The sequence below is a fragment of the Heterodontus francisci genome, chromosome 18 (genome assembly GCF_036365525.1).
Source record: "Heterodontus francisci isolate sHetFra1 chromosome 18, sHetFra1.hap1, whole genome shotgun sequence".
Lineage (NCBI taxonomy): Eukaryota > Metazoa > Chordata > Chondrichthyes > Heterodontiformes > Heterodontidae > Heterodontus > Heterodontus francisci.
Window position 1 is genome coordinate 13,363,039 of NC_090388.1, and position 25,501 is coordinate 13,388,539.

General features: G+C 43.3%; 1 protein-coding gene across 6 annotated transcripts in view; it reads left to right on the forward strand.

The window, feature by feature from the left end:
• Positions 1–25,501, forward strand: part of LOC137379451 (plasma membrane calcium-transporting ATPase 1-like) — a 124,641-nt gene that overhangs the window by 19,073 nt on the left and 80,067 nt on the right. For all 6 annotated transcript variants that reach the window (XM_068050284.1, XM_068050287.1, XM_068050282.1 and 3 more), the window contains exon 2: positions 16,712–17,123. In XM_068050284.1, the coding sequence (XP_067906385.1) occupies positions 16,928–17,123 (196 nt within the window). In that variant the 5' untranslated portion in view covers positions 16,712–16,927. The remainder of the gene's footprint in view (positions 1–16,711; positions 17,124–25,501) is intronic.

Sequence of the window (25,501 nt, forward strand, 5' to 3'; positions counted from 1 at the left end):
AGCAGTCTAACAAACTTCCTTGAGAGTTCAGGAACTTGCAAAAAACACAAGTCAACAGGACTTGCTTGCAGCAAAAGAGCCTTCTCCACAGAGCACAGCAAATACAGAACTCTCCCTTCAAACAGGAAATCTTGAATGAAGGCAAAAGCAATCTGCCCCACCCGAAACACAGGCTTTCGCCAAAGCAGTGTTACTCCAGTGTAGCAATTCCTCTTTTTTTGAGTCTCTTCCTGTTTGATACAGGAATTATTTTTTAAGGGTATTTTCTGGGCTGTATTCCTGGCCAATTTCCAGCAGTAACTGTTTAAGCTGCTCAGAGCTCCCTGGTTTCTGCCAAAATGGAACTGGAAGCCTTTCTCAATAGGAGTCATAAGACCGTCATAAAGCCATCAGGTTGCTTGGATGCAAATTGTCCTGCAGCCTGGACTCTTCAAACACTAAACCTCTGCAGGTGTTGTCCAGAGTTTTTTTCAGTCTTGAAGGCACACAGACTTTTTTTAAAAAACAAAACAAAAGTGCTTATGACAGTGACTTTAGAGGAAAGAGGAGTGTATAGAGGGAATTCTTAATTGGGAAGTCTTTTGCAGATATGAAACGGCCAGGTTTTGGGAAATCTGGAAATGTATACGATAGGGGTTGAGTGGGTCCACTTTTGCTCTAAGTAAATTTATTTAGACTTGGGTGCAGAGAACGCAGTCACCACTTCAGCTTTTTAAAATTAGGGTAGTTTGACTAGAGAGAGCCCATTCCCTTTGGCTGGAAGTCAGCAATGCCGTTAACGCCGAAGAGCACCATCCTAACTCGGAAGGATATCGCCATTCCTTCTCTGTCACTGGATCAAAATCCTGGAACTCCCTCTAACAGCACCGGGTGTACCTGCACCAGATGGACTGCAGTGGTTCAAGAAGGCGGCTCACCACCACCTTCTCGCGTGCAATTGGATGGGCAACAAATGCTGGCCTTGCCAGTACCCACATCACATAAAACAAATTAAAAAAAAAAAAAAGAAATTTCTTTGCACAGTTAGGAGCATGGATAGCTTTGCCATAAGGAGTAGAGAGGGAAAATTTTAATAAATATTTTATAGTGGTGGAAAGTGCATGGCAATGGATTGAGCCAGGTAGTGGGTTTTAGATTGCTGTAGTAAAGACCTGGCAAAGACATGAGCTGAAAATGGCTTTCTACCTTGTGCTTCCAAAAAAAGCTCCCTTGGGATAAATCATTTCCATGCCAGGAGTCCCAACTTGGGCATCATTCCTCTAGGTTTCAACCTGTGGTTGGTGTTGTGACCAGGTGAGGCAGGGGTCTAGGACTCTCCTCTCAGCCTTTGCCTGGTTTGGCTGTAATAGGATTTAACTTTTAAACGTGTTTTAAGCTTCCCCTCTGTTCTCTAACTGTAATGGCAAAGGAATCAACCAGACAGGTTTTCTTAAACTTACACCTTTTCATGTTTAAATCTATTAACCTTTAAAACTCTAATTTGGTTAAAACTACTAGAAATACGCAACACGACCACACTAGCATGCATACGTGATAAACGCATGCAAATAGAGACAGAAGAGGAGAGAGAATAAAGGGGAAACGTTTGAAGCAATAGCTGGAGTTCATTTTACTGTTGGTGGATTAGATGCACAGTTTTTGATTGCAGTTGTCTTGCAGTTCTCGGGGCCTAGTGCACACTTACAAACTTGTTTAAATGCAGGAGTCTTCTCTCTGTTTGAGTGGCTTCAATGGGTCCCCCTGGAACCTGGAGAGAGGGAGAAACCTTCCTTCTCTCTTGTCGTCAAATTACAGTTTGTCTTCAAACTGTTTTGCGAGCACAATTCAAAACTCCAAGTTGGCCAGCAGGTTAGTCATGGAACAGTCAGCTCCTGCGGGTTGTGGATTTCGGAGCTCTTGGGGGTGGGGGTGTAGTGATGTCTCAGACAAGATGTGGATCGCCATTGCCCAGACCGATCTCTGTTTGAATCAGTGAGCAGTTGCCATTGTCTTTTTTTCAACTTTTTTAGAATGCAAAACGAGCAGTCATGTTTCAGTGGTCTTTTTTAAACCAAGCTTTTTTTCAGTCCAGTAACTATTTTTAAACAATGTTCTATATGACAAAATTAATATGTCATTTTGGCAGATGTGGTTTTCATGACATTGGCATAATGTAGCTCTTTCCCTGTAACACATCTGGTTCATTTTGCTGTTTATCATACAATAGCACAGCAATGTGGCTGGCTGACTTGTAACTGCCCTCTGAAATGGCCTAGCAAGTCAAATAGTTGTATTCAAGAATGCAGCTCACCGCCACCTTCTCGAAGGTAATTAGAAATGTGAAATAAGTGCTGGCCTTGCTAGTGACACCTACATCTGGTGAAGGAATTTAAGAAAAAACAACTTTTCTTGCATCCATGTTTTAAAAAAAAAAACAGGACTGGCCTAAGCAGGTTACAATGCGCAGTTCCACTAGTGCCTGGAAAGCAGCTTCTCACTTGGCCATTCAGGTGCATGGAATTGGGTTTTGATAAGTGTTCCCTTGTTTTCTCTTTCGCTGATCATGATGTCCAGTGCAATGAGTCTTCAATTGCTTAAAATTTACTTCTTGTGATGTCTATATAGGATATTTAAAATTGAGTTTGTCTATTTTGGAACTGGAATATTGGAGATTGTCATCTCTGCAAATAACACAGATTTATCACACTTTGACATTTGTGCTTAACTGTATTTAGTTATAGATGTTGTCTTCACAAACTTTGTGAAAGGAACACTGTGGAAATGTAACTGATCTTGAATAAGGATTGCAACATTGAGTTTGCCTGCCTCAACAGCAAATGAAATTTTGACATCTAGACATATGTGCTCATTGGGGAAATATCAGGGCTATAAAACCACTTTGTAAAGCAACACAGATACTTGCCTTTATCATAGAATGGCCTCCTTCAGTTACATCTGTGTAACCACTCATTCTGTCAAGCCAGCGCCAGCTCTCCAAGAGAAATTTAGATAGACCCTTTCCCTGTAGCCCTGCAATTTCTTTTTCCCTTTTGGGTACTTTGCTCATCACTAGTTTTTTTTTTTGCCAATCACCTAATGTGTTCTCTGGTTCTTGATGCTGCTGTCAATGGGCACAGTCTCTCTTTTCTTCCCCCCCCCAACCCTTTCCACTGTGATTTTGAACACTCCTGCTATGACTACATTTCAAAAGTACTTCATGGCCTGTAAAGCACAGATGTTTGGTTACGAAAAGCACTAGATAATTGCAAGTCTTTTTTTCTTTTGCGTTGACTTGATTTTGTAAAAACATTCTTTGTATACAATGTTCCTGTATCAAACATTGAGAATGGGGTTAATTTTTAGGTTGGTTGCCATTCATTTGCATGTCGCATGGTCGCAAATTATTGACTCATAACGTTTTTGCTCTTGGTTATCCTAAGTGCAAGTTTGTCAAGTTGTTGGGACCCTTCATGGTGCTAGCAACATGTTAATCTGCTTTTGTATTTAATGTGATTCCCTGGCAAGATTGCATTTACTGCCTAACTTGAGATTCTCTGGCAACTTTCAAATCAATTCCCTTAGACATGTAAGCAGACAAGGTTTATTGAAGTAATTGGGTTTTACAACAAACCAACTTTCTTTGGTACTGTTACTGGTGCTAAGCTACAAATTAACTTAAATTTTAGTTTCACAGCTTGGCATGGTTGAATTTGAAATTGACCTCTTGGTTGCTAGTCTGCAACCATAACCACTAAGCTACCAGACCATACTTGGTCTGATATGGTGTACCGTGAAACTGCTCAGCGTATTGTGCTCTAAGCTACTGTCAGAAGTAATAGTGAATGCTTTTTAAGTTCCACATTCGTTGTATACTTTACACTGTTTGACACAGTGGGGGCAGTTGTGACTTATAATTGCAAACCAGATGACGTTTTTGCTATTTCTACCAACAAAAAGGTGACTCTTGAGTGACTTTATTTGTATCTTTAGCTTGGGATCACTCTTGCAAAATGTGACTTATCTCCTGATACCACACAGTATGATGGATCGTATTTGAGATCTCAGCCAAGCTAGTAAATCTCATCTTGATGCTGGTGCTGCAGTTGTCCTTGATGTCACCTTGTTTGTGGGAGTTGGATGGTGGTTAGATGAGAGTTGTGTGGCAGAGAAGGTGCATATTAAAGATGACCATATAGTGGCTATTGCTGAAATGGTTTGTGTTTAATGTTACCAACAGTAGAATAGTCATGTCCTAACTTGAGCAGCAGCCTGAACAAGGTAAGGAGGTCAGCTGAAGCCATGGCTCAACATAGTGTTAAGAGTGCTTCTGTTTTTGGGTTAAATTTTGAAGATTTTGTGTTTTGAAACTGAAAAGGAGTCCATGGATTTGTTTTTTTTTAACAAGGATCAGAGGTTTGGATTGTAAACAGTTACTGGAAGGCACCTGTCTTCAAATTACCCGGCAGAGGTTATTTTTGATTTTGGGGAAAGATCTTTGCAAAGAAGTGACAGGTCAAGATTTATAGGTGGTCAGGAGGCTTGACTCTTGGACATTGTTTTTTGGTTTCGCTTTGGACTGAGAGTTGGGATATGGACAATTGTTTGAAAAGTCACTTGGAGAAAACTTGCCAAGGGAGCAAAACCCCAGTTCAGTCTGTTCTAGCTCTTTGAAAAAGCCTGCCAGTTTTCCATCTCTTGAGAAGCAAGTGTCAGAAACTGCCTAAACCCCTGTAACTGTATTTTCCCTGGAAAACCTGCCCAAACTGATCTTCAGCATTGCCTGACAAGAACTGTTCTAGGAAGGTCCCAGTGACAGCCGTCTATACATATTTGGAATGCAAAACTTTTTTTCTTAGAGTTGGTAAGTATTTTTGCCAATGTATTTTTTTCCTTTGAACTAGAGCTTTAAAGAGTTTTTTTTCATGTGTGAGGTAAAAAGGGAACTTTTTTATATTTTGATCTGTGTTTATGCTTTGCTATGTTACTGGTTAAGACTTGGTTTTTAATCTGAATTTTGTTGAAGAAACCTGGTTGGTGTGTTCTTCTGGGATAAAAATAGTCTATAACTTACCGGTAAGTGGGGGAAAAATTTAAATATGTTGTGACCTGTAGAGAAGTGGCACTAGAATAAACCGTGCACTCCTCCTGCTTCAATAACAATAGGGTTATTGTCTTCAACAGAGAAGAGGTAAGGGAAAAATTTGGTTTTCTGACAATTGAAGATTAATATGTACTGGTAGACCACCTCTATCCCCCTCTCCTCCTTTCGCTTGTTTGCTCGCCCCCTTCCCCTTCTCCTTGGTTTGGCTGTAGTGCTTCAGGAAATTATTAATCGGTCTGAATGAAGATTAAAATGTTGCATGTTGCTGTTTGCTGAATAAAAACTTAAGATACATGTAAATTTGTGATGGTTTTGTGAAGTTACTTGCATTATAAAATATTCTGGTCAACCTCAAAGTTAATTTACAATATTTAATTGCTTCTGAATTAAAACCACTCTCCTTTTTTCCTGTTTACATATTTCCCACAAAGTTGGTTTATCATTCTTGCTAAAGTGTTGTATTGTCCAGCAGGGTTTTATTCTTCCTCTTTCCCTTCCTCCAACCACCCAAGTTTTCAGTGACCGACATGTGCTTAGGTAGTTACTTACCAGGTGCGTGTAGGCGGGACTAAAGAGTGGCGAGTCGAAGAGACTTAGCAGTTGGCAGGAAAAAAGACAGACGTGCAAGGAGAGAGCCAACTGTGTAATAGCCCCAAAAACCAACTCTATCTGTAGCACCTGTCACTCTAGAATTGGCCTTTATAGCCACTCCAGGCACTGTTTCACAAACCACTGACCACCTCTAGGTGCTTACCTATTGTCTCTTGAGACAAGGAGGCCAAAGAAGTGGTGGTTGGGCAAGTCTGCATGCAGTCAGGATCAAATGGTCTCAAACTTGCTCTGTGTAAAATCAGTGCAACAAAAATGATCAATTAACTCATTTTTACTTAATACATGAAGTGAAAATGGAATCCTTTATTTTTGATTTTTATGTCCACTCGTCTCCGTTCTTTGTAAACTTCAAGTCTGGTTGTTATTGGTTGCTGTGTATTTTGAGTGTTGTAGTTCCACAGGAGCAGGGTGATGATGTACCTGTTTGTCTCTCTCTTTGCCTGAAATTGAGTTTGAAATGTGAAGAAACCGTACCTAAAAAAGACTTTTTATATTAAAAAAAAAAGTAACGGGCAGCAAAGAGGCAGAGATGGTTAAAGGAGAGTTTCTACATCTGCAAAGGTGAAGCAGGTTCATCCCGACGCTGGTAGCTTCTCCAATGTCTGGAACTCTTTTTAGAAACTTTCAAGCACATCATGGCGGGGCTTCCTGCCTGTCCAATTACAGCAAGCACTGCACCATCAGCTCCTGGGAGATCCAGACAGCTGTGTGCTTGCTGCTGCCAGGGGGAGCTGGCTAAATGCAGTATCAAAAGGAACAAAGACACAAACTATACCAGCTCAAAGTAAAAGTATCATATTGGAAAGAAAAACAAAGTATTTGCTCCCAGCAATTGGAAATTCATAGCATTTAAGGCTCAGGTGAAACTTCAGATGAGTTTCAAGCAGAGTACAGGCCCATGTGGGTAAAATGAGGTTTTTCTAAAATTAATAACTAATGTCATGTAAGTGCTTTTTGTTCAAGCAGTAAATTGAGTGAAGATGCAAAAAAAGCAACTGAAAGTAATAGAAACTGGGTTTTTGGCTGTTCTGGTTAGTAAAATAACTTTGTGCGAGGCAGAATGAAGGATTTTGATTTCTCCTCCTCCCCCCCCCCCCCCCCCCCCCCCATTACTACTTCCTGATTTTCAGTATATTCAGCTGTATATTTGGTTCCAGTAACCATTGGTTATCTAAATTTTCTGATTACTTCCTGTCATGCTATGGATGTGCGACACTGGAGGTTTACTATTTTTGCAAACTAAATGCAAAACTTGACCAGTTTTTCAGTACTTAGTTTAGTTTAGAGATACAGCACTGAAACAGGCCCTTCGGCCCACCGAGTCTGTGCCGACCATCAACCACCCATTTATGCTAATCCTACGCTAATCCCATATTCCTACCACATCCCCACCTGTCCCTATATTTCCCTCCCATCTACCTATACTAGGGGCAATTTATAATGGCCAATTTACCTACCAATCTGCAAGTCTTTTGGCTTGTGGGAGGAAACCCACGCAGACAGAGGGAGAACTTGCAAACTCCACACAGGCAGTACCCAGAATTGAACCCGGGTTGCTGGAACTGTGAGGCTGCGTTGCTAACCACTGCGCCACTGTGCCGCCCTGACCCAGTACTGTGTCATAAAGCAAGTTAACACCATTTTGTGGTCTTTGTATCACCAAGCCACTTGAGTTTGTTTTCATACTTCGGAGTATATATGTAAATGAAACTTTTAGATGCAACCTAATATCTGGGTTCAGGTGACTTAGTCAAACTGCAACAGCAAAATCTAAACAATTTGAGTACATCAATTATTTAAGACCTGTAATTCCATCTGAGAGTATCAGTCCAGATTTTAATGCATTTGAGTAAATCTCCATTTGCTTTAAAATCTTTCATGCAAACAATGATCTTATACATTTTTCATCTTTTCACTGTCAAGCTTCTTAATTGTGTATATAATTCTAGGACTTTTAGTACAGTGAAAAATAGATTTGCTCACTGGAAATATTTAATTTTATAACTATTTTATATTGACAATCAGAAAATTGATTTTAAAACAGAATATTTCTGCCAATGCAGCAAAGCATCCCACTTTTGGTTTGATCCTGACCTGCCAGTGAAGCAGATCACTTTTGTGGTTGGCTTTTCAATTTTAACAATTTTACAGAAAAAGCAGCACTCTTTTTGCTAGTCTAAGGATGACTGTTCATGTGTTCAGGTTAGGGTGGTAGACATGCATAGTTACCACTTTGTGGCACATTTGGTCATTCCAAGCAATTCACAAATTCCATCTTGGGACAACTGGTCAAGCTGTGTGCTGTAGCTTTGCTGCCATCTCTTTTTCCCATTTAGTCTTAATGGGTAGTTATTAAAATTCAGTACTGAACTGCACTTGTTTATATAACTTAATGGGCAATGGCTTCATCAGGCCTTGGATTGACTAATTAGATTAACCAAGAGGCTTTCCTGAGAGCATTTAGTGAACCATTTCCTGTAATAGTAGTGAAATATGCAGGTAAAGGTCAAATCCTATGTAGAAGAATAGTACAAGTATTTCAATAAATTTCCACTTTTTCTATAGTTTCTACTTTAGTACACTGCGTTGACAAAGTTTGCAGTTTCCATTGTCTAAGTATCTAGATTGCATGACTCAACCTTGCATTCAATCTTAACATGCATGAGAACTCCAGGCTTCTAATTGCAACATGCTTGGAATTCTTGCTGAATCACTTGTTCAGTGTTGATACATAGTACCAACAAAGTGTAACATGTGTTACCTTGCATTGAGATACAGTGTTTGTACTTGAACCTTGTGAGTGAAGGATAAATATAAATAACACTCCAGCCATGTAATCAAAGCGATGCTAGTGAATTATATATTTGACTGTACTTCCATTATTGAATGTTAATGCTCAAGCGTTCTCCATTCAGTGTTCCTTTCAGGGCAGTAGGGTTACATTTGTTGAGCATAGTGGCACTGGCCTTTCCTTCTCCCTCCACAGCAGAATAATCTTTGCATCGAACATATGTGTTAGTGCAACTAATCTTCCAGCTCGTCTATCACCTTTGACCTTTTCTAAGGATGGTGCACCAGTTTCCTGTTGACATAATTAGCGTCAACTTCAAACATTTTCAAACCAGTACTAGAACATGTATTGTAACAGCAGTCAAGTCTAAAATAGTGTGTGACACCTTCCATAAGCCTCTGCCAGAGCCTGTTTTAATAATGCATCGGTCACATCATGTGACGTCACCATGTGTATCATTTCAGGTTTAGAGAAGGGCATAAAAACAGCATTGCCGTTCTGAAAACTGCAACATTCTTTCACTCATTGTATGCTTTGTGAACAACAGATTCAACATTCAAACATCTATAATTTTTATTTCTGTCTGTAGTAGCTATCACTTATGATTTATACAAAGCTGTGGTTTGCTACTGCTGACCAGATAGCATTTCACTTTTTTTATATAATCCATGAACAGAAACTAATCCTCTCAACTTGGCTCTCCAGGTACTAACTAATCTTATCAGGCTTCTATCCCATTTCCTTTTATTATGAGCTGGGAAGAAGTGGGCCTTTTTACATTGGCACTTATGTGAATTAATCTTGAGGGTTAATTGAGTGAAATGGATTTGTGACATTCTGAAAAATCTTTGAGAACTTCTGGTTTATTCTTGTCATGTGTGGTATGTCAATGGCTCAGGAGTTTTATATTTCTGGTATTCAGTACCAGCATCAGGCAATCTTGGGTCAAGTATAACCTGTTCCAGATGTAAATTAAAGCTCTCTCTCTCTCTCTCTCTCTCTCTCTCTCTGCTATGATTTGGGTGCCTTAATCCATTCTTTGACACCAGTGCAAGAGGTGACCCAAAAAAAGCAGCATACTTTTATCAAGCGGCTTAAGTATATTGTTTTGCAACCATATTTTAACTTCCTTGAAGCAGTTAATGCAGCTACCTGATCAAGCTTCAGAAAGTTTTTATATACTGTAATGTTTGTAGACTAATTTTTATTCTTGACAGTTCAACAGGACTGACTAGTTTATCCAGTGTTGAGTTGCTGTTTCATGGGGAATAAGCGTGTAGGCAGGTTTCTGGGAGTATATCAAGGCAGGAGTGTACCTGAAAAGTTGGAAAATCTTCAATGTCTTGGACATCGCATGAGGAAAATGTGGCTGGAAGGAAAGATGGGTTCACAAGCCTCTTCATAACGCAAAACTTTTTAAAAACTTGGGAACATTGCATTTTGTCCAGTATTTGAGACTGGCTGGAAGTTAAAGAACTTGAAATGTTCATCTGAAATTCTGGTGTTAAATGCAGCACATATTTTCAATATGTCCCTCTGGTTTATTCTCCACTCAAGGTTCCGAAGAAGGGTCACTGACCCGAAACGTTAACTCTGCTTCTCTTTCCACAGATGCTGCCAGACCTGCTGAGTGATTCCAGCATTTCTTGTTTTTGTTTCAGATTTCCAGCATCTGCAGTATTTTGCTTTTATTTATAAAATGCTGATAGCTGCACAACAGAATGACTCTATCCACTTTTTAAAAAAAAAGTACCTCCGAAGTCTCCAATCTTGAGCAAGCTGGATGTATATTAACGTGGAAAACATAGATTGATTGATCTCTGTAGCATATGCATTTCATAAGCTAGAGGCAGACATCAAAACATGTTCACTGGTTGCAGAATTTTAACTGTTTTTGAAGGGGTTGTATAATGAGTTTTGATGTCTGATTTGAACAGTATTCCCTACAGCTAACCCTTCAAAAATCCTACATTGGACTTGCTGTGTCAGAGGAACCTACAGAAGCGACTGCATCTAGGTTGAACCCCTAATCAATACAAGTTGTGCTCGACTCTCCTCCCCCCTCCCCTCCCCTCCTCTTCCCCTCTCCCCTCCCCTCCTCTTCCCTCTCCCCTCCCCTCCTCTCCCCTCTCCTCTCTCCTCTCCTCTCTCCTCTCTCCTCTCCTCTCCTCTCCCCTCTCCTCTCCCCTCTCCTCTCTCCTCTCCTCTCTCCTCTCCCCTCTCCTCTCCCCTCTCCTCTCCCCTCTCCTCTCCCCTCTCCTCTCCCCTCTCCTCTCCCCTCTCCTCTCCCCTCTCCTCTCCCCTCTCCTCTCCCCTCTCCTCTCCCCTCTCCTCTCCCCTCTCCTCTCCCCTCTCCTCTCCCCTCTCCTCTCCCCTCTCCTCTCCCCTCTCCCCTCTCCTCTCCCCTCTCCCCTCTCCCCTCTCCCCTCTCCTCTCCCCTCTCCCCTCTCCCCTCCCCTCTCCCCTCTCCTCTCCCCTCTCCTCTCCCCTCTCCTCTCCCCTCTCCCCTCTCCTCTCCCCTCTCCTCTCCCCTCTCCTCTCCCCTCTCCTCTCCCCTCTCCTCTCCCCTCTCCTCTCCCCTCTCCTCTCCCCTCTCCTCTCCCCTCTCCTCTCCCCTCTCCTCTCCCCTCTCCTCTCCCCTCTCCTCTCCCCTCTCCTCTCCCCTCTCCTCTCCCCTCTCCTCTCCCCTCTCCTCTCCCCTCTCCTCTCCCCTCTCCTCTCCCCTCTCCTCTCCCCTCTCCTCTCCCCTCTCCTCTCCCCTCTCCTCTCCCCTCTCCTCTCCCCTCTCCTCTCCCCTCTCCTCTCCCCTCTCCTCTCCCCTCTCCTCTCCCCTCTCCTCTCCCCTCTCCTCTCCCCTCTCCTCTCCCCTCTCCTCTCCCCTCTCCCCTCTCTCCCCTCTCCTCTCCCCTCTCCCCTCTCTCCCCTCCCCTCTCTCCCCTCCCCTCTCTCCCCTCCCCTCTCTCCCCTCCCCTCTCTCCCCTCTCCTCTCCCCTCTCCTCTCCCCTCTCCTCTCCCCTCTCCTCTCCCCTCTCCTCTCCCCTCTCCTCTCCCCTCTCCTCTCCCCTCTCCTCTCCCCTCTCCTCTCCCCTCTCCTCTCCCCTCTCCTCTCCCCTCTCCTCTCCCCTCTCCTCTCCCCTCTCCTCTCCCCTCTCCTCTCCCCTCTCCTCTCCCCTCTCCTCTCCCCTCTCCTCTCCCCTCTCCTCTCCCCTCTCCTCTCCCCTCTCCTCTCCCCTCTCCTCTCCCCTCTCCTCTCCCCTCTCCTCTCCCCTCTCCTCTCCCCTCTCCTCTCCCCTCTCCTCTCCCCTCTCCTCTCCCCTCTCCCCTCTCTCCCCTCTCCCCTCTCTCCCCTCCCCTCTCTCCCCTCCCCTCTCTCCCCTCCCCTCTCTCCCCTCCCCTCTCTCCCCTCCCCTCTCTCCCCTCCCCTCTCTCCCCTCCCCTCTCTCCCCTCCCCTCTCTCCCCTCCCCTCTCTCCCCTCCCCTCTCTCCCCTCCCCTCTCTCCCCTCCCCTCTCTCCCCTCCCCTCTCTCCCCTCCCCTCTCTCCTCTCCCCTCTCTCCTCTCTCCCCTCTCCTCTCTCCCCTCCCCTCTCTCCTCTCTCCTCTCCCCTCTCTCCTCTCCTCTCCTCTCCCCTCTCCCCCCCTCTCCCCTCTCCCCCCCTCTCCCCTCTCCCCCCCTCTCCCCTCTCCCCCCCTCTCCCCTCTCCCCCCCTCTCCCCTCTCCCCCCCTCTCCCCTCTCCCCTCTCCCCTCTCCCCTCTCCCCTCTCCCCTCTCCCCTCTCCCCTCTCCCCTCTCCCCTCTCCCCTCTCCCCTCTCCCCTCTCCCCTCTCCCCTCTCCCCTCTCCCCTCTCCCCTCTCCCCTCTCCCCTCTCCCCTCTCCCCTCTCCCCTCTCCCCTCTCCCCTCTCCCCTCTCCCCTCTCCCCTCTCCCCTCTCCCCTCTCCCCTCTCTCCTTGTTTGAGTACTTAAATAAGAGTGCTCTCTTTATTCTTTAAAAAAAAAAATGGTAGTTTGAATGCCCAGTGTTTAAGCTAATTTAGTTAAATGTGCTTTGGTAGACCAGCTCCGTGGTGGGCAAAATTGAGGTATCCATTTGCTGCTTTAAAATTCCTTTTTTGGCCAAATGCATGCATTGCGGTACTTGTCAACACATGGTTGGAACTCTGGCTCACAAAAAGCAATTATGGTCTGCTAGACTTTACATGCCCTGACAGCACTCCATCAAGGGCAGACAGCATTAGAGTGATTGGAGTCAGAGTCATAGTTATACAGCACAGAAACAGGCCCTTTGGCCTGCAGTGTCCATGCTGGCCATCAAGCCTATCCTAATCCCATTTTCCAGCACTTGGCCCTTAGCCTTGTATGCTATGGTGTTTCAAGTGCTCATCTAAATACTACTTAAATGTTAGGCTTCCTGCCTCCACCCCTTCAGACAGTGTGTTCCAGATTCTGACCACCCTCTAGGTAAAAAATCTTTTTTTCTGAAATCCTTTCTAAACCTCCTGCCCTTTACCTTAAATCTATGCCCCCTGGTTATTGACACCTCCATTAAGGGAAACAGTTTCTTCCTATCTACCCTATCTATGCCCCTCATAATTTTTGTCTATCTCAATCAGGTCCCCCCTCTGCCTTCTCTGTCCTAAGGAAAATATCCCTAGCCTATCCAGTCTCTCTTCATAGCTGAAATGCTCCAGCCCAGGCAACATCCTGGTGAATCTCCTCTGCACCCTCTCCAGTGCAATCACATCCTTCCTATGGAGTGGCAACCAGAACTGTACACAGTACTCCAGCTGTGGCCTAGCTAGAGTTTTGTACAGCTCCATCATAACCTCCCTGCTCTTATATTCTATGCCTTGGCTAATAAAGGCAAGTATCCCATATGCCTTCCTAACCACCTTTTATCAACCTGTGCTGTTGCCTTCAGTGATCTATGGACAAGTACATCAAGATCCCTCTGACCTTTTTTACTTCCTGGGGTCCTACCACGCATTGTATATTCCCTTGCCTTGTTAGTCCTCCCAAAATGCATCACCTCACACATCTCAGTATTAAATTCCAATGGCACTGCTCCGCCTATCTTACCAGCCCATCTGTATTGTCCTGTAATCTAAGGCTTTCCTCCTCACTATTTACAACACTAATTTTTGTGTCATCTGCAAACTTACTGATCATACCTCCTATATTCTCATCTAAATCATTAATGTACACTACAAACAGTAAGGGCCCCAGCACCGATCCCTGCGGTACACCACTGGTCAGGCTTCCAATCGCAAAAACAACCCTCAACCATCACCCAGTGCCTCCTGCCACTAAGCCAATTTTGGATCCAATTTACCAAATTGCCCTGGATCCCATGGGCTCTTGCCTTCATGATAAATCTCCATGCAGGACCTTAATCAAAAGCCTTACTGAAGTCCATGTAGACTATATCAACTGCTTTTACCCTCATCTATGCACCTAGTCACCTCCTCGAAAAATTAAATCAAATTGGTTAGACATGATGCATAAAGTGTGTTCTGAGTGTATGGTACCTGATGAGTATTAATGTTCTTGGAGAAGGACCAGAATGTTCACTTCTTGGCAAATCTATATGTGATAAGTTTCTGTTTTGCTGCTCACTTTCCCTAGTCCTTCCTGGCCACTCAACTGCATAAGAAAAATCTTAAAAGAGAATGTCCAGATGACTTGAATGCTGTACATTACCAAAAGTGTTTCCTTGGAAGACCATCTAACTGAAGAGTAACATCAATTCCAAACTTTAAATTGATCTGGTTGTTGCAAGGGTCTAAGCTGCCAGTGCTTTCCCCATCCTCTGCAAAGGTGCTGAGTAACTACACACTTCAATTGATCTATATCGTGTACCTCTTCTGACATAAACTAATCAGGCCAGATCTCAAATTCCTGCTGAGATGGCTGTTTGAGCCTGTAGTGCAGAAAAAAAGTTCACTAGCTGTTTTGTATTTTCTCCAGCTTTGCCCTTTTTACAGATGGGTTATCCTAGATAAGTAACAGCCTATACAAATAAGCCAGCAATTTGTTTCTGCTGTAAAAGCCTTCTAATGGGAACTTTAGTGAATGTTTACTTTTTATCATATATGTCCTTAAACTTTTGGTTTAAATTTACACTGGAGGATAGCTGTGGACTGCTCAAGTGGGCGGAAAAGTGGCTAGTGGAATTTAGCACAGAAGTATGAGATGATGCGTTTGGGGAGGTCAAACAAGGCAAAGGAACACACAATAAATGGGAAAATAGAGGGGTGTAGAGGAAATGAGGGTCCTTGGAGTGAATGCCCACCGATCTCTGAATGTAGCGGGACAGGTCAATAAGATGGCATAGGGGATCCTTTCATTTATTAACTGTGGTATAGAATATAAGGTAGGTTATGCTGGAACTGTATAACTCATTGTTTAGGCCATAACTTGAAGACTGTGTAGTTCTGGTCATCTCATTACAGAAAGGATGAAATTGCACTAGAGAGGGTACCAAGGAGATGAGGATTTTGCCAGGACTGGAAAATTGCAGCTATGAAGAAAGATTGGATAGGCTGGGGTTGTTCTCTTTGGAACAGAGAAGGCTGAGGGGAGATTTGATTGACATGTACAAAATTGTGAGGGGCCTGGATAGAGTGGATGGGAAGGGCCTGTTTAGCAGGGAGATCAGTGACCTAGCGGGCATACATTTAGAGTGATTTGTAGAAAGAGTAGAGGGGAGATAAGTGTTTTCACCCAGAGGGGGATGGGAGTCTGGAACTCGCTGCTTGAAAGGGTGGTAGAGACAGAAAACCTCATCTCGTTTAAAAGGTGCCTGCATATGCACCTGCAGGGCTACGGACCAAATGATGGAACATGGGATTAGGATGGATGGCTTTTTTTTTTCGACCAACGCAGACACGATGGGCCAAGTGGCCTCTCTCTGTACTGCAAACTTTATATGATTCTATGGGCAGTTACATGGATAGATGAGAGAAACTGTGGCTGCTGTCCTTGGGGAAGAGGCGTTTGAGGTTTAATAGAGGGATTTAGTATTATGAGGAGTCCAGATAGAGAAACTGTTCATATTGTCAGTCGAGAACCAGAGGGGACAGATTGTTTTTTTTGCCAAAGAACCTTAAAGCAATATGAGGAAAAACTTTTGAGGTGTCCATTTTAAACCCATCCTGAACCCATCAAGAGACATTTTTGAACTGAATGGGTTCTTCTGAAACACAGAAGGTGTGAAGTAGCTGCACCCTGGCTCATTTCTCAGGTTAGAAGAGGGAGGAATATCTGTCTCCCAATAGAAGCGATAAGACTTTTTTTTAGCTTAAAAGGTAGCTCTTATAGAGAGCGAGACTGACCCTGGGAAAAAGCATCACCAAAGCTTGCCCAGCTGGGAGAAAATCCAGGAAGTCGAAAAGAAGGCACCCTGCTGTGAATTCTACATTTCAAATGTTGCAGCAGAGAACTGGAAGTGATTTTTTCCCCCCCCCCCCCCCCCCCCAATGCAAACTGAACTTTCAACCAACAGAAATCTACAAATACTCCAGGCCTGTAACTAAAGAGAAACTGACCTCAGAAAATTAAAGTTTATTGTGAACCCTGAAACCCTACCTCACTAAAACCACTGTTCTTTTTACTGTGTGTCAGTCAGACAATTTTGGGATAAGGCCTATTGCTCAAATCATTTTTTTATAAAAAAAAAACATCAGTCTGTTTGAAAAATAAAACGAGTTCCGAAGAAGGGTCACTGACCCGAAACGTTAACTCTGCTTCTCTTTCCACAGATGCTGCCAGACCTGCTGAGTGAATCCAGCATTTCTTGTTTTTGTTTCAGATTTCCAGCATCCGCAGTATTTTGCTTTTATACCAAAAACACTTGCTGTAGTCAAGTGGAAGTTCAACAGCGGGAACCACCCACATCCCTCACCACGTGGCCGTAACACTATGTTGGAGCTGGAACTTAAAAACCAGTTTCTGAGTATAATGTACTCACTAATCAGGGAAACCTGGATCCCCATGCTAGACTCTTTAATAGTAGGAATATTTTTAAAAATTTGAAAATTCCAGTTTGTTCTGTAGTGATTCATAGAGGGGGGTTTGGTATTGACTGCATCATTAATGATTCCATTATAACATCTGTGGTGTCACTGATTTTTGTGCTTGGTTAAATGGAGAAATTTATACTGAATGTACAGGTTAAAATCAAGCTTCTGTTTGTGTACAAGTTAACTAAATGCAAAACTTTCTTTTGCAGAGTTCTTGAAACAAAGGATTGCAGAAAAAGTGAACATGGAAATCAGTCATTGGTCAAATACTGGGATTTTTAAGTAATCACATTGGTTGATATGTACTTCCTTTACTGATCAACTGTTTCTGGAGGAATTACACTTCCTGGAGTCTGTAATCTGGCAGGATTATTGCAAAGTTTCTTTTGCCACCTGAAAAGATTTTACATTAAGATTTTTCAAACATGGATGACATGAATAATACAGTGAAGTACCTTCCAAGGAAAGCAATAGATCACCATGAAGGGGAATTTGGCTGCACGCTTATGGAGCTACGTGATCTTATGGAACTGCGATCTAGTGATGCTGTACATAAATTAGAAGTGGATTATGGGGATGTCAAAGAACTTTGTGCAAGGTTGAAAACTTCACCTGTAGAAGGTAAACTCTTATTTTTCTGTTTCAAAGTAAGTTTCCCTAATAACCATGGCTCTCTACAATTTAAAAATGTATATTACTGATGTGCATATTTTGAAAACTAAATATACAGTTGGAAGCTTGCTCTGAGAATTGCTATTGTATTATCTTGTCTTACATTTTGAGGTCTTTACATGAGTTTTTGATTAGATTGATGGCTTTGGCTGTGACAAATTACAATTTTTGTTTTTGTTGTGAAGGTCTTGGTTGCATAATTTCCCAACTCTAGGTTCCTCTTCCTAGGCAAAGATGCCTATTGTGATTTGGGTGTGTATGATCACCAAATCGTGTACAAGACCTGCCCAAATTTCCAACCTCTGGGTGAGTTTCAAGTGTAATTCTTTCATGGGATGTAGGCATCACTGGCAAAGCTAGCATTTGTTGCCCATCCCTAATTGCCCTTGAGAAGGTGGTGATGAGTCGCTGTCTTGAACTGCTGCAGTCCATCTGGTGCAGGTACATCCACAGTGCTGTGGGAAAGAGTTCCAGGATTTTGATCCAGTGACAGTGAAGGAATGGCAATTTATAGTTCGTCAGGATGGCGAATGGCTTGGAGGGGAACTTGCAGGTGGTAGTCCCATGCGTGTGCTGCTCTTGTCCTTCTAGCTGGTAGAGATCATTGGTTTGGAAGGTGCTGTTGAAGGAGCCTTGGGTTTCTGCAATACATTTTGGTGGTTCACACTGCTGCCACTGCATCGATGGTGGAGGGAGTGAATGTTTAGGATGGGGTACTGGTCAAGTGGGCTGCTTTGTCCTGGATGGTGAGCTTCTTGAGTGTCGTTGGAGCTGTACTCATCCAGGCAAGTGGAGAGTATTCTGTCACACTTCTGACTTATGCCTAGTAGATGCTTGACAGGCTTTGGGGAATCTGGAGGTGAGTTAGTCGCCTCCGAATTCTCAGTTTCTGATCTGCTCGTAGCCACAGTATTTGTGGCTGGTCCAGTTCAGTTTCTGGTCAATGGTAACCCCCACGATGTTGGGATATGCAGTAATTTGGTAATACTGTTGAATATCATGGGGGATGGTTAGATTCTCTCTTGTTGGAGATGGTCATTGCCTGGCACTTTTGTGGCACAAATGTTGCTTGCCACTTATCAGCCCAAGCCTAAATGTTGTCCAGGTCTCACTGCATATGGATGCAGACTGCTTCAGTATCTGAGGAGTTGCGAATGGTACTGAACACTTAGCAATTATCAGTGACCATCCCCACTTCTAATCTTATGATTGAGGGAAGGTCATTGAAGCAGTCAAACATGGTTATGCCTAGGACATTACCCTAAGGATCTCCTGCAGCAATATCCTGGGAATGAGATGATTGGCCTCCAACAACCTTTTTTGTGCTAGGTATGACTCCAACCAGTGGCGAGTTTTCTCTTCTCCCCTATTTTTCTCTCCACCCCCCCCCCCCACCACCACCATTGACTTCAGTTTTGCCAGGGCTGTTTGATGCCATACTCTGTCAAATGCTGCCTTGATATCCAAGGCAGTCACTCTCGCATCACCTCTTGAGTTCAGCTCTTTTGTCCATCTTTGGATCAAGGCTGTAAAGAGGTCAGAAGCAGAGTGGCCCTACGGAACCCAAACTGAGCATCGGTAAGTAGGTTATTGCTAAGCAAGTGCTGCTTGATAGTGCTGTTGATGCCTTCAGTCACTTTGCTGATTGAGAGGAGACTGATGGGTTGGGGATTGGCCAGATTGGGGTTTTCCTACTTTTTGTGGACAGGACATAACTGGGCAATTTTCCATATTGTCGGGTAGATGTCAGTGTTGTAGCTGTACTGGAACAGCTTGGCTAGGGGCACAGCTAGTTCTGGAACACAAGTCTTCAGTACTGTTGCCAGAATGTTGTCAGGGCACATAGCTTTTGCAGTATCTAGTGCCTTCAGCCATTTCTTTATCACATGGAGTGAATTGGCTGAAGGTTAGCATCTGTGATGCTGGGGACCTGAGGCGGAGATTAATCATCCACTTAGCACTTCTGGCTGAAGATGGTTGCAAATGCTTCATCCTTTTTTGCAATGCTGTGCTGGGCTGCTCATCATTTGAGGGTGGGGATGTTTGTGGAGCCACCTGTTAGTTGTCCACCACCACTCTCCACTGGATGTGGCAGGACTGCAGAGCTTTGATCTGATCTGTTGGGTTGTGGGATCGCTTAGCTCTGTCTATTGCATGCAAGTAATCCTGTGTTGTATTTCACCAGGTTAACACCTCATTTTTAGGTATGCCTAGTGCTGCTCCTGGCATGCCCTTCTGCACTTTTCATTGAACCAGGGTTGATCCCTTGACTTGATGGTGATGGTAGACGGAGGGATATGCTGGGCCATGAGGTTAGATTGTGGTTGGATACAATTCTGCTGATGCCCAGTTTTGAGCTGCTAGATCTGTTCCGAATCTATCCCATTTAGCATGGTGGTAGTACCCCACACCACAATAGAGGGTATGCTCTGAAGATGGGACTTTGTGTTCACGAGGACTGTGTGGTGGTCACTCCTACCAGTACTGCCATGGACAGATGCATCTGCAGCGAGTAAATTGTTCAGGACAAGGTATAGTAGGTTTTTCCCTCTTGGTTCCCTCATCTGCAGGCCCAGCTTGGGAGACACAGCCAGCTTAGTCAGGAGTGGTGCTACTGAGCCACTCTTGATAAACATTGAAGTCTTCCTCCCAGAGTATTTTCTGTGATCGTGCCACCCTCCATGCTTCCTCCAAGTGGTGTTCAACGTGGAGTACTGATTTTATCAGCTGAGAGGACAGTAGGTGGTCGTCTTGGAACAGGAGTAGGCCATTCAGCCATTCAATTATATCATGGCTGATCTACCTTTAATGCTGCTTTCCCACGCTATCCCCATATCCCTTGATTTCATCGGTCTCCAGAAATCATATTTTTTTCTGTTTTGAACATGCTTAATGATTGAGCTTCCACAGCCCTCATAGGCAGAGAATTTCAAAGATTCACCAGCTTCTGAATGAAGTTCCTCATCTCCGTCTTAAATGGCCTTCCCCTTATTCTGAGAATATGTTCCCTGGTTCTAGACTCACTAGCCAGGGGAAACATCCTATCTATATCCACCCTGTCAGGCCCTGTAATAATTTTGTAAGTTTCAATGAGATCAACTCTTTTTTTTTTGTTAGAGATACAGCACTGAAACAGGCCCTTCGGCCCACCGAGTCTATGCCGACCAACAACCACCCATTTATACTAACCCTACAGTAATCCCATATTCCCTACCACCTACCTACACTAGGGGCAATTTACAACGGCCAATTTACCTATCACCTGCAAGTCTTTTGGATGTGGGAGGAAACCGGAGCACCCGGCGAAAACCCACGCAGACACAGGGAGAACTTGCAAACTCCGCACAGGCAGTACCCAGAATCGAACCCGGGTCCCTGGAGCTGTGAGGCTGCGGTGCTAACCACTGCGCCACTGTGCCACCCTTCTTTGAGACTCTAGAGAATACAGGCCCAGTTTCCTCAAATTCTCCTCAAAACAATCCTGCCATCCCAGGGCTTAGTCTGGTGAACCTCTGTTGCACTCCCTCTATGGCAAGTATATTCTTCCTTGGATAAAGAGACCAAAATTGTACACAATACTCCAGGTATGGTCTCACCAAGGCTCTATACAGTTGCAGCAAGACATCTTTACTCCTGTACTCAAACCCCCTTGCGATGAAGGCCCACATACCATTTGCCTTCCTTTATTGATTATTGCGACTGTATGCTACCTTTTAGTGATTCATGGACAAGGACACCCAGGTTCCTTTTGGACATCACTTCCCAACTTCTCACAATTTAAGAAATATTCTGTCTTTGTTTTTTCTACCAAAATGGCTAACTTCACACTTCACATCATATTCCATCTGCTACATCCTTGCACATTTGCTTACTATGTCAAAGTTCCCTTGAAGCCTCCTTGCATCCTTCTCCCAACTTAGATTCCCACCTAGTTTTGTGTCATCAGCAAATTTGGAAATATTACATTTGGCCGCCACACCCAAATCATTTATATAGATTGTAAACAGCTGTGGCCCAAGCACTGATCCTTGCAGTACCCCACCAGTAACAGCCTGCCATCCTGAGAATGACCCATTTATTCCTACTGTTTCCTGTTGGTTAACTAGTTCTCAATCCATACTAGTAGATTACCCCCAATCCCATGTACTCTAATTTTGTTTACTAACCTCCTGCGTGGGACCTTATCAAAAGCCTTCTGAAAATCCAAATACACCACATCCACTGGTGGTTCTTTATCTATGCTACAAGTAACATCCTCAAAAAAACTCCACAACAGGGCGGCGCAGTGGTTAGCACCGCAGCCTCACAGCTCCAGCGACCCGAGTTCAGTTCTAGGTACTGCCTGTGCGGAGTTTTCAAGTTCTCCCTGTGACCGCGTGGGTTTCCGCCGGGTGCTTCGGTTTCCTCCCACAGCCAAAGACTTGCAGGTTGATGGGTAAATTGGCCATTGTGAATTGCCCCTGGTGTAGGTAGGTGGTAGGAGAATGGTGGGGATGTAGTAGGGAATATGGGATGAATGTAGGATTAGTATAAATGGGTATTGGTCGGCACAGACTCGGTGGGCCGAAGGGCCTGTTTCAGTGCTGTATCTCTAAATAAATAAACAGGTTTGTCAAACATGATTTTCCTTTCATAAATCTATGTTGACTCTACCCAATTTTACCATTGTTTTCTAACTGTCCAGTTATCACATCCTTTGATAGATTCTAACATTTTCCCTACTACTGTCAAACTAACAGGTCTGTAGTTCTCTATTCTCACCGCACCCCCCGCCCCCCCCCCCACCAAAAACCTGGAAATAGTGGGGTTACATTTGCTACTTTCCAGTCTGCAGGAACTTTTCCAGAATCTAATAGAATTTTGAAAGATAACCACGAATGCATCCACTGTGGGATGTAGCTCATCTGGTCCAGGGGATTTATCAACCTTCAATCCAGTTAACTTTTCAAGTATTATCTCTTTACTAATTTCTTTGAGTTCCTCAGTTTCACAAGTCCCTTGGTTGCCTAGTATTTCTGGGAGATTTTCTGTATCTCCTGTGACACAAATAAGTAATTAATTGATTAGTTTCTCACCATTTCCCTGTTTACCACTATAAATTCTCCTGTCTCCATCTGTAATGGGCCCATATTTGTCCTAGCTGATCTTTACCTTTTCGTATAACTGAAGAAGCTTTTACAGTCCACCGTATCAGTAGGTTTCCTTGCCCATGTTTGACCTAATGCCATGAGAGTTAATGGGGTCAAGTGTCAATGCTGAGTACTCCCAGGGCAACTCCCTCCTGTCTGTATACCACTATGCCACTGCCTGTGCTGGGTTTGTCCTGCCGTTGGAACAGGACATACCCAGGGATGGTAATGGTGGTGTCTGGGGCTTTGGCTGTAAGGTATGATTGTGAGTATGACTATATCAGGCTGTTGCTTGACTAGTCTGTGGGAGAGCTCCCCCAATTTTGGCACAAGCCTCCAGATGTTAGTAAGGAGGGCTTTGCCCGGTGATTTTGTGCTGTTGTCGTTTCCGATGTCTAAGTTGATGCCAGGTGGTCTGTCCAGTTTAGTCACTTAAATCACCAAAGGGTTCATTTTAAAGGGTGTCACTCGTGGAGAGAAGACCTGCATCTCCTCCTAAACTGGGATGTATTTTCAATTGACCATGTTTAAATCACCCAACTCTGGTAAAGTGAATAGGTCCCTAGAATCTATTCTGGTTAGTAGAAATTATTTTAGTACTAAAATATAAACTGCTTTCCCATGGTTTTTCCATTGTGAATTTAAATATAAACCATTGGCTGTTTTTCAGGAATCAAATTAGAAATTACAGTTTTCACATTATGGGCATCATAGTTGCCTAGATGTGTTGGTAACGTTTGTATATTTTAACTTTCTCTGGTAGCCAAGTGTTTTTGGCTGTAAAATGCTTTGGGATGTCCTCTGAGAAAGGCACTCTACAAATACAAGTTATTAAATTTGACCAGTTAAATTATTAGAATGTGCATTCTGCTGAGTTGCTTATCTCAGTTGTCACTACTGCTGAATTTAGTAAAGTATATAAGAAATAGGGATGGGTAGGCCATAAGACCCACAAACTTGCCGTGCCATTCAATCATGGCTGATCCTTGACCTCAACTCCTATCCCTTGATTCTCCTAGTGCCCAAAAATCATCTCTTAGCCTTGAACATATTCAGTGGCTGACCATAGAAGTTGGATACTTCCCAGAAGGGAAGAAAAATCTGACCAAAAATGTTGTTGCCAAATTATCTAAATCTAGTTGCCACACTAACTTTCTGTATCATTCAACTTGCAAGTCAGGCAGAAGTCTGGCTACCTTTGTGAGACCAGAAATAGTTGGGGTGGTGGTGGTGGGAGGCAGAGGAATGGCTGAGGGGTTGTTATTTGACATTAAATGTTTTAATGGAAATTGCTTGAAGATCCCTAAAGCTAAATTTTATAATGCTCATTTCTTCTATAGTGTGGCAAAATGTTTTAAATAAGTAATTAGTATGCAGGCTCACGGGTAGCCGTTCTGCGGGAGCAGCAGCTGTAAAAAGGAAATGGGATGAATGAGCAAATAATCTGTGTGTGGGAGCAATGTTCAGGAGAACCATCTGGTCTTCCTATAGTATTGTAGAATCTTCATCCATCTGAATAAGAAAACAGGGCCATATTTTAGTGTCTTCCCAAGGGTGGCAAGTTTTTAAAAACAAAATTTCAGGAACTAAATTATACAGTACTCTAGCCAGTGACAGCAAGAAAAAGGTGAGGAGGGATGCAAACTCAGCTGAAACTGAGGGCTTGGAAGAAATAATGACAAATTAAAAGGAAAAAGACAGATAATGGAACTATTCTCAGAGGAAAAATTAATTCTGAAAAATGGCGATCAAAGTGAGTGTTTAACAAATGGGCAGTCGTATGACTCTAGACTGAATGCAGAGGGGCAATAATTAAAGCCTTTCTGTTAAAGTATCAAAGAAATAATCCATGAAAGGAAGATAATTGTTTAAGCAAGTACTTGGCATTGTTCAAAAAACAGTTGCTTGTTTATGGAAGCTGAATTCATATTTAGCAATGAGATCCACAAGTCTTCAAATAGCTAAATTTTCATAGATAATTTAGCTCAAAACTACTCAACCAGTTTTACTTGTCACCATTGGCATTTAACCAAATACTGGACAGGAAAAATGTCAAAGTTGAATGCAGTTCTATCTAACCATCTGATTTTTTTTTTAAATATTGAGAAAATCCCCTTGCTTCCCTTCTCTCTCTTTCCCATTTGAGACTGAGTCCCCTGCTAACCAATACATGGCAAGTGACTTGTTCCCAGGTTGCCTTCAGTTTAGATCTTCCACTTTTGGTTGAAACTCTTAGAAATCTCATTTAATTTTGGGCTCAGCTAGTTCTCTTGGGGAGGCACCTGGCCTTTGTTTTGGTACTATAACATGACCTAAGAGCAGAAACTTGATGTAGAAATCTTTCCCTATGTCTATTAACATTCCTGTAACCATTATTCTGTTGCATCTGCATTTATTTGTTTAAAAACAGCTGCAAAGAATTGGTTTCTCTTTTCAAATAATGGGACTGATTAATTTCTTTACTCCTTGCACTTTCATAAACTAATCCATTGTGAATCGTAGAAAGTTTGCAGCACAGGAAGAGGCCATTTAATGGGTTTAGATAATATGAATGCAACTTTCCATACAATGTTTTAGATTGAACTTGGTTTAATGTGGGTTCATTGAGGTAAATGAAGGTTAAAGATCTTGATTTTTATCCCACATTAGCAGGTATCGTTTAACAGCCATGCATTGGTGCATCTGTGCTGCCCTTTTGCTCATTATGTTCTGCTACAGCAGTGCACTTGGGTGAATGGAAGAATTTCAACTTTGTTTAACCTCCTTTTGAGAAACTAATCAGATTGGGATGAAGCAAAATGCTGCAGAAGTTGGAAATAAAAGTAGAAAATGCTGGAAATACTGAACAGGTCAGGCAGCATCTACAGAGAGAGCAAGTTAATATTTCGGGTCAGAGACCATAAGATCCTCCTTTCCCCTACCTTCCCCCGCGCCCCCCCCTTTCAGGTAGCCTGACCTGAGTGTTTCCAGCATTTGAGAATGGGAAGACTTGTTTATCAGCATAAGACTAAGCCAGAGAATTGGCTATTTTCAAATTTCAGGTCTCCTTGCAGAAATAAATAAAAAGTTACGTTTATATAGTGACTTTCACAACCAATGAATGTCTCAAAGCACTTTACAGACAATGTACTTTTTTGAATTATAATTGCTGATGTAGGAAACGCAGCAGCCAATTTGCACACAGCAAGCTCCTACAAA